The sequence below is a fragment of the Rhinolophus sinicus genome, linkage group LG01 (assembly GCF_036562045.2).
Source record: "Rhinolophus sinicus isolate RSC01 linkage group LG01, ASM3656204v1, whole genome shotgun sequence".
Classification (NCBI taxonomy): Eukaryota; Metazoa; Chordata; class Mammalia; order Chiroptera; family Rhinolophidae; genus Rhinolophus; species Rhinolophus sinicus.
This window is the reverse complement of record NC_133751.1, coordinates 181,052,648-181,064,823: the sequence shown is the minus strand read 5'-3', so window position 1 is coordinate 181,064,823 and position 12,176 is coordinate 181,052,648. Positions and strand designations below refer to the sequence as shown.

The 12,176-nt window shown below is 32.1% G+C and overlaps 1 protein-coding gene across 2 annotated transcripts in view; it reads right to left on the bottom strand.

Moving 5' to 3' along the window:
• Positions 1-12,176, bottom strand: part of NBEAL1 (neurobeachin like 1) — a 149,056-nt gene that overhangs the window by 95,860 nt on the left and 41,020 nt on the right. The window contains exons 8-10 of one of the 2 annotated variants that reach the window (XM_019726853.2): positions 9,369-9,675; positions 7,449-7,555; positions 1,074-1,160 (exon numbers count right to left, since the gene is read on the bottom strand). In XM_019726853.2, coding sequence (XP_019582412.2) covers positions 1,074-1,160; positions 7,449-7,555; positions 9,369-9,675 — 501 coding nt within the window. The remainder of the gene's footprint in view (positions 1-1,073; positions 1,161-7,448; positions 7,556-9,368; positions 9,676-12,176) is intronic. The other variant, XM_074340394.1, reaches the window with a different exon arrangement.

The window sequence follows — 12,176 nt, the reverse complement described above, 5'->3', positions numbered from 1 at the left end:
ACTACTTCCAGGCAAGTTATTTAATCGAGGATCTTGGTTTTTGTTGATGTTGTTCATTAAACATTATAATAAAGTAAACATATTATATATGTAACAAACACATTATAATATGCATTAAACATATTATAATATGCAAATAAGATCATTCCTATTCTTGATCCAAGAGGACTAGGCATCGCAGTACCGACAACTAGGAATACTAACATAATATAAACCTCTAAGAAGACTATTAATTTGTAAGAAGGACTTAAGAGGTACTAACACTTATTAAGAAATCTAAAACAGTACCCTGCAATTGATACTGCACATCCAGAATAGAAATTAATAGATTATCATGACTCTTTCTATACCACAGCTCTAGCTATAAACCTGGACATTAAGATAATGTTAATAATGACATCATGTAAGCTCTTTCACAAACATTTTGGGAAATAAAAATAACAAAGCAATTTTTATAGGTAGTGTTTTCAAACTAAATTACCTAATGTATTGTAAAAAGCAACATAAATTGCATATTTCTGCCTTATTCCCATATAGAATTGAATTTTTAGAAAAGTTTTATCCTAAGTTAAGACTCAAAGACTTCGGCGTCTTCTTCCCTTCCTCCAAGATTCAGGTTGTCCATTGAATTATAATCATTACTTGTCAACAAGAAGCAAAGAATCAGATATTATTGACCATACATATTCACAAACAAAGCCGTAAAGTCCCAATACACCATAATGCTTAGAAAAAGAAGCCCCAAATATGAAGTCACCACCAGGTGGATAGCATTGATTTTGGGATCCCATTCCTGTACTTTGTATCTTCTCAAACTGAAAAGAACACACACATATACACAGATGGAATACTATTGATCATTTAGACCAACCACCAAGATTTCAAAATATTTATCTTTTAGATAAAAAATAAAAAATAAAAATTGCTTTAAAATTTTTCAAAAATGATTAATGAAGATTAGAATTAAGATAATGTTTGTGTATTTCAAGACATAAGAAAAAAGTACAGGAATAGCTGATCCCATTGACTGATTTTGAACTTCAACTGAAACAAGATGCAGGCTTTGTAGATACCTGGTCCTCATTCATTTCTGTCAGTAATTTGTTGGCAAGGTCTTTCTCGTTCTTGTCTGCCACCTTATTGTTAGCATTTAAAAACAGCTGTTAAAAACAGAGACAAGAATAATGGAGACAGAACATTAAATTGTTACCTAAAAGCAGAAATGAAGTTTAAATGGATTTCCATGTCTCTTGAAAATAAATCCAAGAATCCACTTGTGAAGTATACCACTTTTAAACTGACAATCAACTATTCATTTTTTGGGGGTAACAAAGATTAGTTCATATACTATAAAATTAATTATTATTTATTTCTCTCTTGGAACTCAAAGTTACTAAAATAAGAAACAGCAATAATTAAATTAGTTACTATTTCGAAAATCAAAGAATGCAGCAAATGTCTCACAGAAAAGAGAAAATGTGCTATTAAGACAGACAAAAGATAATGCCGTATATAATGCACAGTAAGGTTCTGTAGCCAATTATATTTGTGAAATTCTATTAAACTAACTTTTAAAAGGGTTCTTTCTGGAAATACTTCTCAGAGTCTCAAACATGCTAATGTGTAGTTTGACAAGGGAGGTCAGTATGCAGCATTTCCCAAATTTATCTGACCACACATTTTTGTTAAAAATTCTTTAACAGGATTCTCCAAATACAAATAAACAGTATAAAGAGCTGAGCATAATTTATATTAGTTTGTGTACTAGAAAAAGGGATTCGAATTATCTTTAACATACATGGGGATTGCCTCCTTCTGAAAGAAATAAAGGAATCAAGTATTTGGTTTAAGTTTATAAAACTCAGCATCCCAAAACATCTCAGTCATAGTATGGGTAAAGAGAAAGAAATTCAAATAAGAGTTAAAAGGAAAAGAAAGTTAGACTTCTAAAGGGATTTATCAAAAGCATCCTAAAAAGAAAGTTCTTCAAGTTCTACCATTTCAAAAATGAGAATAGTCCAGTAATGTGCTGAAATAACACAACATAAAATAAAGTGAATAAAGGTATGGTATGATATGATATGCAAAAACATACATACATAAAGCTTAACCTAAAGATAGATCACTGTACACAATAGAGGATTTGGAATCAGAAACCTTGACGTGAATCTTGGTTCCACTATCTATTAGCTGGTTTTAAAGAAAACTATTTCACTTCTCTAAGCTTGTGTTCTCAAAAAGGAAAAAAATAGTATCTCAAGAAATACGTGTGCAGATTAAATGACATAATCTATGCTGGTTATTAGCATAGTATTTGGCACATAATAAGGGTTTAATAAATGAAAGCTGGTATTATTATTATCAGCAAATGTTTAAAGATTAGTAATATTCCACATTGTCTAGTTTAGGGACACAGAATGGTCAAAACTGATGAAAGCAAAAATGAGTGAAGTTTTTCCAGAAAGTATTCCATATCAAGAATCTTAGAGAGAAGATCCAAGATGGCAGAATCGGAAAAAAAGTCAAAAATAAATAAATAAAGTAATACTGTGATACTAAATTAGAAAAAAATAACAGAAGAAAAATCACTCTGGGAATAGTTTGGCAATACAGAAGATTCAGGTCCAACATAATACTGTCGGACAATTACACTGGAAAATTTCAGAATTAACAAAAATAAGTAACATACATTCAAAAAAATATTTTAAAAGTTTTTACTCTTTAAATCAGTAACTTTATTTCCAGAAATCTAAGGAACTCACACCAAGATTTTACAATACAGATGCTCACTTCAGCTTTATTTACAATAGCAAAACATAAGAAACCCCTCAAATATCAACAATAGTAGAACAGTTAAATAAATTATGGCTTATCCATAGGTTGAAAGAGAAATCCTCAAGCTTGCTGGTCTCAGGACCCCTTAACACTCTTAAAAAATATTGAGAACCCCAAAGAACTTTTATGTGTGTTAAGTCTATCAATATTTACCATATCAGAAATAAAAATCTGTTATGAAATTAAAATATTTGTCTATTCATTAAAAAAATAAAAATAACAACCCATTACATATTGACATAAATAACATTTTTATGAAAAATAAGTATATTTTCAAAAATATACCTTAGTAAGGATGGCACTGCTTCTACATTTTTGCAACTCTTTAAATGTCTGACTTAATAAAAAACAGGTGAACTCTCATAGATGCTTTTACATTTAACTGTTACGATAATGTTGTTTTGGTTAAAGCTCATGAAGAAAATCGAGACTCAAACAGATATGTTGTTAATATTAGACTTTGCAGTTTCCATAAAATGATCTTGGGGACCCACACTTTGAGAATTGCTGGGATGAAAGATTCATAGTTATTAAAAATAAGGTTTTGGTATATATTTTGGGGGAGGGAAGACTCATTTTGGAATGGGAAGACTAATAACATATTTAAATGCAGAATACAAAAATATTCAGTAGTATTCTAAGTTTTAAAGGAAAATATAGTCACACTAAAAATATGTATGAAACTATTATGTGTATTTTGCCGCAATTTTAAAATGTAAATATTATAAATATATGCTTTGTAAAAAGATTAAGAAAAAATCCTTTATACTTCTTTTTTCCTCCATAATCTCTATATTTATTGTGTATTACTCTAGAATTTAAATAAAACTCCACTTTCTTTAAAAAAAAAAAAGTTTGCTCAAAGTTATTAAGGCAATGTATATGAATCCAGGCAGGTATGACTCCCAAAGTCAGGTTTTCAATTACACCATTCTATCTACTTCCAACACTCTTTCCATAGAGCATCCCTCAGTTGTTCCTTTCACAAATTCTCATTCCTACTAAGACTCTCTTGATAAATTTTTGTTGTAGTTGATTTTAAGGGGTAGATATAGAGAAGAAAAGGAAGAAAATAAAGAAAACAAAGATGAACAAGACCAGCATTAAGAACTTTCCAGAATCTTATGACATAAGTCCTCATGGAACTTTATTTGCAATATGTACAATATTCTGTAATGCTTGCATTTTTTTTTAAATGATTTCAACTCCAAGCAGGGTACTAAAGTCAACGTAATGGGTTTGAATCATTCTCTTTGGTACTAGAAATTTGCTGTTATTTTCTTCTCATTAATTCAAATATCACTGAACAGCGTTAAAAAATGTTTTTTTACATTAATTCAAAGTATATCCCCCTTTCAAATCGTAATATTGTAAAACAAAATAACTCTTAAATGTTTAAGGTTCATCATCCTATCACAAAAATTAAAAGAATGATTCCATGGAATTGTATTTTAAGTACTGTATAGTATGATGAAAATCATTTTGACAAGCCCTGAAGTCTTTACACAAATATTTAAGGAAATTAATGCATACTTAACCTGGCTGGTGAATCTCACATAAAAAGAAAGCACAGAAACTGCAGTCAGCTTCAAGTTTTCCATGTAATTCATAAATTATATACCTTAAGCTTTAGTTGACAATGTTTCCAATAGATCTGAATATTTAAATAACAATTGCTTTTATTCTCTATTACTATATAAAATAGAATGATTCATTCCTTAGTAACAAAAAAGTTTAAACAGAAATCAATCATAAATATCTATAGCATCCTGTAATATGATTGGAAATTTAAAGTTTTCACAAGACTCCCAACATTTTTATATATTCAGAAATCAAATCACCTATCTTCTTCATCAAATATGTTTGTGTACTAGTAAAACCAGTAATTCTCCTATATTTAAAGCACAGAAAGCATTTTTTTCTTACTGTCTAAACAGTGACCAGTAAGACCAAAACTATGTATAACAATGAATGTAGGGTCAGAAGACATACCTGGGTAAGAAATTCTATCTCCTTCCATCATGTATTATTGCTAACCTTGAGCTAATCATTTAATCTCATAGAACATATTTCCTCACTTGTATAATAAAAGAGTTGGACAGTTTAGTTCAAAGTTTCTCCCTTGTTTTTATGACTTAATAATTAATATTTGGTGATGAATCTACAGTGATTCTGACTAAAATATTCTGAAAATAAAGAAGACCACTACAGGCAGGGAAGGCCTGGATCCCAAAGGCTGGCTTTCCCCTCTGAAATGAAAGTGGTATCAAATAATTAAATTTTAAAACGCTATGACTGTCATCACGTTTCCAAAGCTAAACTATAAGAAACTGTGGGCTGTACCATAATAGAAAGAGCAAATATTAGCTTACACCATCATGACAACTATCTATAAACAGATTTGTACTTTTAAAAAAGTTACTGTTGAACATGATATGATAGAGATTTTTTATTATATCTGAGTTTCATATATTGAAGAAAAGTATATACTAATAAATTTTAGTAGGAACTACATTTTATCCTAGTGATTTACCCTTCTATAATGTGATTTGTAGGTTCTCGACACATGTGCGATTTTGTATTTATTACTGAAGTCACCTTTATAACTGATAAAGCCACACTGCTTTTCTATAACAACAAAAAAATGTTTTATAAACATTTCTCTTATGCTGCTTTCATCTCACCAGGATTTCTTTCCCAAGAATGAATAATTTTAAAAGGTGGGGTAATTTGGTACTTTGGGTTAATTCTCCAGTGGTAATTTGGTACTTTCATGAACTTCATAAATATTTCTTACTATTTACTTAATATATTCTTTACTATTTTATGCTCTTCTTTACTATTTTAATGCTTTCAGGATTTTCCCTCCTAACAGTGTGGAATAATTCAAGGAGCTGATAGTAAAATGCTTATTCTGGAATATTCTCACAGAATCAGAATGGACCCCTAGTATTTTTCAGCAGGGAGTTCATGAAGGAATATCTCAAATAGAAAGGTAAAAGGTGTTTGAAGTAGTTTCATTTTCTAAGGCTTCTTTCTCATTTCTGATACCATTTTGATATTTATGGAAATATGATACAATAATCAGAGATATTAGATATTACATACACATAAATCTGCTACAAGTGTAAATTAGCAAAAATTAAGAAAAATAATGAACAAATTGGTAGTATATATCAAGAACCTTAACAGTATTTCTATTTTTCTACTTTTCTACATTTTCCAATTATTTCTAAGCTGTTTTCAATGTACCCCAAATTTAAAAAAAATTTATGCCTTTTGTCCCAGTAATTCTACTAGAAATAAAATTCTATACTATGAAACTTCAAAAACTTATGTAATAGCAAAAAATATTGGAAACAAATTAAGCATCTACCAACAGGGAATAAATTATGATACATCCACTTAATATAGTATATAGATATTAACAGCACAGAAAAATACTAATAATCTTAAATGAAAAAATGAAACAAGCACGAAATTATGTGCGTCAAATGCTCACACCAAATTTTAATAATGCATAACAAAAAAGACTAAAATTCTACAAGAAACAAAAACCCAACCTAAAACTGCGCAAAGGACTTGAATAGACATTTCTCCAAAGATACTCAAATGGCCAAAAAGTGTATGACAAGATGCTCAGTATCACTAATCATTAGAAAAAGTCAAACCAAAATGTGAGATATCACCTTACATTCATTAGGATTGCTATTATAAAGAGAGAGAGAGAGAGAGAGAGAGAGAGAGAGAGGAAGAAGAAGAAGAAGAAGAGGAGGAGGAGGAGGAGGAGGAGGAGGAGGAGGAGGAGGAGGAGGAGAGGGAGGGGGAGGGAGAAGAGGAGAACAACATAAGGAAGAGGAGAAGGGGGAAGAGGAAGAAGGAGAGGAGAAAATAATTGTTGATGAGGATGTGGAGAAACTGGATCCTTTGTGCACTGTTGGTAGGAATGTAAAATGGTGCAGTCACTATGGAAAACAGTAAGGTAGTTCCTCAAAAACTTAAAAATTTAATTGCTATAGGATCCAGCAATCCCACTTCTGTATATATATACCCAAAAGAATTGAAAACGAGGTCTATAAGACATTTTTCTATACTTATATTCATAACAGCATTGTAGCCAAAATGTGAAATCAACACAAGGGTCCATCAACAGATAAATGAATAAACAAAATGTGGCATATACGTACAATGGAGTATTATAATATTTGGTCTTAAAAAAGAAAGACAATTCTTCAATAAGCTCCAACATGGATGACTCTTGAAGACACTATGCTGAATGAAGTAAGTCAGTCAAATACTGTATGTGTCCACTTATATGAGGCACTTAAGAGTAGTCAAAATCATAGAGACAAAAAGTTGAATGGTGGTTGCAGGGGGAAGGGAAAATATGAAGTTGTTTAATGGGTACAGAGTTTCAGTTTTACAAGATGAAAAGAGATATGGGGAATGGATGGTAGTGATGGTTGCACAACTATGTGAATGTATTTAGTACCACTGAATTATACACTTAAAAATAAAGAAAATAAATAGTAATAATATATTCAAATTTGAATCAAAACATAAATAAAACAATAACGTCTTAAAAATCAAAGACAGTAATAGTAGAAAAATACCTTGCAATTCTGTAGCAGTCGTATGAGATGTTCAAAACAATTACTGTTAAGAAAAATGGCCTGAAGAACAGGCCTATCCATGCAGTCTAACATGGCCGTGATGGTATCTAGAAAATAAAAACAAAATCAACCATTTATAAAGTAGAAAATTTGGGATCACACAAAAATTTACTCTAGCTGTATTTTTAATTTAGGCTTTTCAGTTGACAAGCAGATATAAATTAATTAGGAAATAATAGGATGGGAGTTTTTTAAAAAATCTGTTTTACTTGATAAGAAAAGTGAACATTTTTATACTTTATTAAAAATATTTAACTTTTTATGTAAGTGAAATATATTTCCCAGAGTTTACTTAGTTGTTCTTCCATTATAATGCTCAAGTATAACCAGTTGAGGTTCCCAACTTGCTGTCAATAAGCAACACATGGTTATGTCTGGCAACATAGTCTCATTTATATAGTATACAATTAACATACCTATGGCCATTATGAAAATGAGACTCAGTAATTAATCTGTTTGTGATGATGCTTTGCTCTTGTTTCCTACTGAAATACCGCCACCATTCAGAAATCAAAGAACATTTGGCATAGATAATATGATAGTTCCCAACAAAAAAGAAGTCAATAGTCTTATAGTCAAAAAAGAAGATGTATATAGTCTTATAGTTTTAAACTTCCTTATAAACTTACAATTTATAATAATTATAAAACCTGACATGTTATAACATTAAAATAACACGTATACAAGATGAATCTTATTTTCCTACAGAAACACAATTGAAATGGTTCACTAAGTTTCACCAAGATTTGACATCCAATAATTTTTTATTAGACACCACACACACACACCCACACAAGCATTTTTTTAAGCCTGTAGCACTACACAACAAACCATTAATGTTGCTTATGTCTTGGTGGTAGGACATAAAAAACTTTTTATTTATCTCAATTTCCTAGTTTAGCTGTAATAAAAATATTTTTATTCTATAAAAATGATCTATCAGTAATATTTTTATCTATCAGTCTAAGAAGGAAATACAGTAAGAAATCACATATTGTTGAAGGAGATTGCAGAGACACAGATGTATATAAGCACAGAATAACAAAAAATAACCAACACAAAGAGAGGAAAAGAGAAACAAGACACAGACACAGACACAGACACACACACACACACACACACACAAACACGCAGAGGCTGTGAGGAAAACAAAACAAAGCAAAGCAAAAACAGAGGTCCTCTAAGGAAGGACAGATGTTGAAATAATATCTATAGAGATGTTATAGAAGCACATATAAAATTGATTGTGTGTGATTCTTTGCCATAGGTTAGAAACTACAAATAGCACTTTCTGCAAATTTACTTTTCCTAGAATTTCAAAATCGTAGCTGACTTTCTTTTTAACATTGATGCTTTTAGTAGATAACATTTTCAAAAAATAATACTGGGTTGGCAGATGGCTCAGTTGGTTAGAGCACAAGCTCTGAACAACAGGGTTGCCAGTTCAATTCCCACATGGAATGGTGGGCTGTGGCCCCTGCAACTAAACAGTGAAAATGGCGAGTGGACTTGGAACTGAGCTGCGCCCTCCACAACTAGATTGAAGGACAATGACTTGGAGCTGATGGGCCCTGGAGAAACATACTGTTCCCCAACAGTCACCAATAAACTTAAAAAAACAAACAAACAAAAAATCTTTAAAGAATACTGAGGCTCGATTTTGTTATTGTTAAAGCAAAGATGTTGCACAAATGAATTCCGTATTAGTTACCTCAAAATCTAAATAGTCACATGATATATGAATTAGACAATCAATGCTTTCTATACAGTGGCTTTGCATTTCAAATGAAAATGGGAAATATAAAAGCAAAAAAAACAGACTCTGAGAAAACAGTATAATAAACTTCATGTGATACTTACTCAGCATTTTGACCTGTAGATCTATGAACCGGCTTTCCCACTCTCTGGACCTCCTTTGATTAGGTAAAGCTGAATGATCTGAATTTAGTAATTTAAAATAGTTCTCCAGAATAGTACTGGTTTCCACTTGACGCTGGTCAGAGCTGCTAGTGAGAAGGATATGTACCACTTCTGTAAGGCACTTCAGAGTAAGTTCTACCTTCCTACCCACTTCTTCAGGATTTCCGTCCTCCCAGGAATCACAATCTGCCAAAACTCTCATAAGAACTTCCATGGTGGCTGGAGAAATTGCTTGCAAAGCATTCCTCTGAAACATGAAAGACAATAAAAATGAAACCCCAACCTAACCAGAGTTCTGATGTTTGCAAAGATGAAGAGAATTTAATAAATCCTAAGATAACATTTTATTTTAATAAATCAACATACAAAAAAATTTTAAACAGGTACTTTCAGAGACACTGCTAGGTAGTGTTTTTAAAAGTCTTCATTTCCTCACTAATAGAATTCTGATTTTATTCAGAGAGCAATCTGCTTATATAGAAAACTCACTTACCACCCATCCTCCCATGCAGCTAGAAATAGCCGTGTGACATAGTTTGGGTCAAGGATATATGCCAGTAGACTATAAAGAGGATATCACTTTACAAATAAAAAATGAAGGACCCTTTGCTCTTGACCTTTTCACCTGTTTCCTGCCTGGAGTGCAGACATGATGCTTGGAGCCACCTTAATATCACAAGGAAACAAACTCAAAAATTAAAGTAAGAAGGCTACAGAGAGCAGAACAAGAATATCGAAGGATCGTAGTCCTTGATGATATCACTGAGCTGCTATACCAGACCGGAACTATCTGCGTCTGGATTTCCTATGGGAGAATCAAAAACAAAACAAGCAACAGCAACAAAATAACCCTGATTTGGTTAAGCCTCTCTCAGGTTTTCTGCTGGTTACAGCAAATCCATCTCCAATGATATTGATATATAAGAGGACTGTTGTGGCTCTGAGTCTACATATTTCTGAAATTTTAAGTAATTGGTAACTATTTGAAGTGATCCATTAAACTTAGAAATGAACACTATATATTGCCCTAAATTGTTAAACTGATATACCGCGTTTCCCGGAAAATAAGACCTAACCGGAAAATAAGCCCTAGCATGATTTTTCAGGAGGACATCCCCTAAACATAAGCCCTAATGTATCTTTTGAAGCAAAAATTAGTATAAGACCCAGTCTTATTTTCGGGGGAACATGGTATAATAAATAAGAAGACAGTTATGCAAAATCATCTGAAAGTAATAGCATTGAGGCCATTAGGACTTGTTATCAACATTAATAAATAATATCAATAATAACAAGTACTATTATGGAAGAAATTGCTGATAGCCCATCCAACATCCATTTTCCTCTACTTCTTTATTAAAAGAACCCCTGATATTTTGCTGGATACACAGCTACCAGGAATAAAGATTACATTTCCTAACCTCTCCTGCTGCTAAGGAGGCTGAGGAAGCAGGTTTTGTCAACATTTTTATCTGGATGTATTTGCCCTCTTTACAGTTATCTGATGAAGTTTAGTAAATAAGATAAAGACATCAAGTGTCAGCTTTTCAAAATCTTCTTTAAAGATAGTTGGCACATGTCATTTGTCTCCTTCATCTCCCTCCATCATGTGCCTAAAATGCAGACTATATGGCCAAGCTCTAGAAGCTATCTTGTAGCACAAGGAATAATAAGAACAACAAATTGATACTCAGAAGGAACCTGAGTCCCTGAAGATCTAGAGCCACCAGATTAACTCAGGACTGCTTACCGCTTTTTTTTTTTTTAATGAGAGAAAAAAAGTAAACTTCTAACTTAAGCTGCTATGATTTTAGGATTTACTGGTACTTACAGGGAATCATAAATCTCCCCGATACATGTGTGATTTACTTAGTTCTCATGAGCGCAGGTACTTTGCTAAGTGCTTTACATATATTATGTGTCATTTGGTCCTTATTACTACTGCATAAATGTTACTATTTTCATATTATAAATAAACTAAAACATATGTAAATAGTTTATCCAAGGTCACACAACTACTTAAGAGATGGACATGGGATTTAAAGCTATGTCAGTCTGCCTCCAAAGCCCTTGCTCTTAACACCAAACAGAACAAATACGCCGATGGGAAGCCCAGGTATAGTGCTTTGGGAAAGGAGACCAGGCTGTTCTCTACGACAAGGCCATTCTTTACGCCTTTAGATATCCAATTTATCTAAATACCCTGGCCCTGATGCTATATTCAACAAACAACCTTCTGACTTCAATATACATAGCTGTAACTTAGAGCTGTAACATGATTATAAAGATCTTGAGTATTTTCAGTACCTAAAACGATAAACTGGCCTTCTAATACCTACTTAATTTCCATTTGAGTTTTAAGTACTAGAGATCTCTCAGGGCTTGATTACCTCTGGGCACTAACAAATCTGTGTGTTCAGAAAGGAAATGGGATCAAACTAGAGTCTCCATTAGTCAAAAACAAGGTCATTTTCTATTTTATTCACATATACTTATTATTTTTATTCTTAGTGGAGAAATGATGGAAATAGGGAGATACGGAAGCAAACAAACGACATCAGCTAATAAAGGAAGGTGATAAAGCAAACAAACTGAAAAATATAATTTTGGTCACCATCCCTCTCACTACAGAGACTCCCACTCTTCTAGAGTGAAGAGAAGAAGGCAAGGCAGCCCACCAAGAAACCTGTGATTTTGTCACCAATAGAAATCATATACATTTTCATATATTATAGTTGTTGCAGTGTC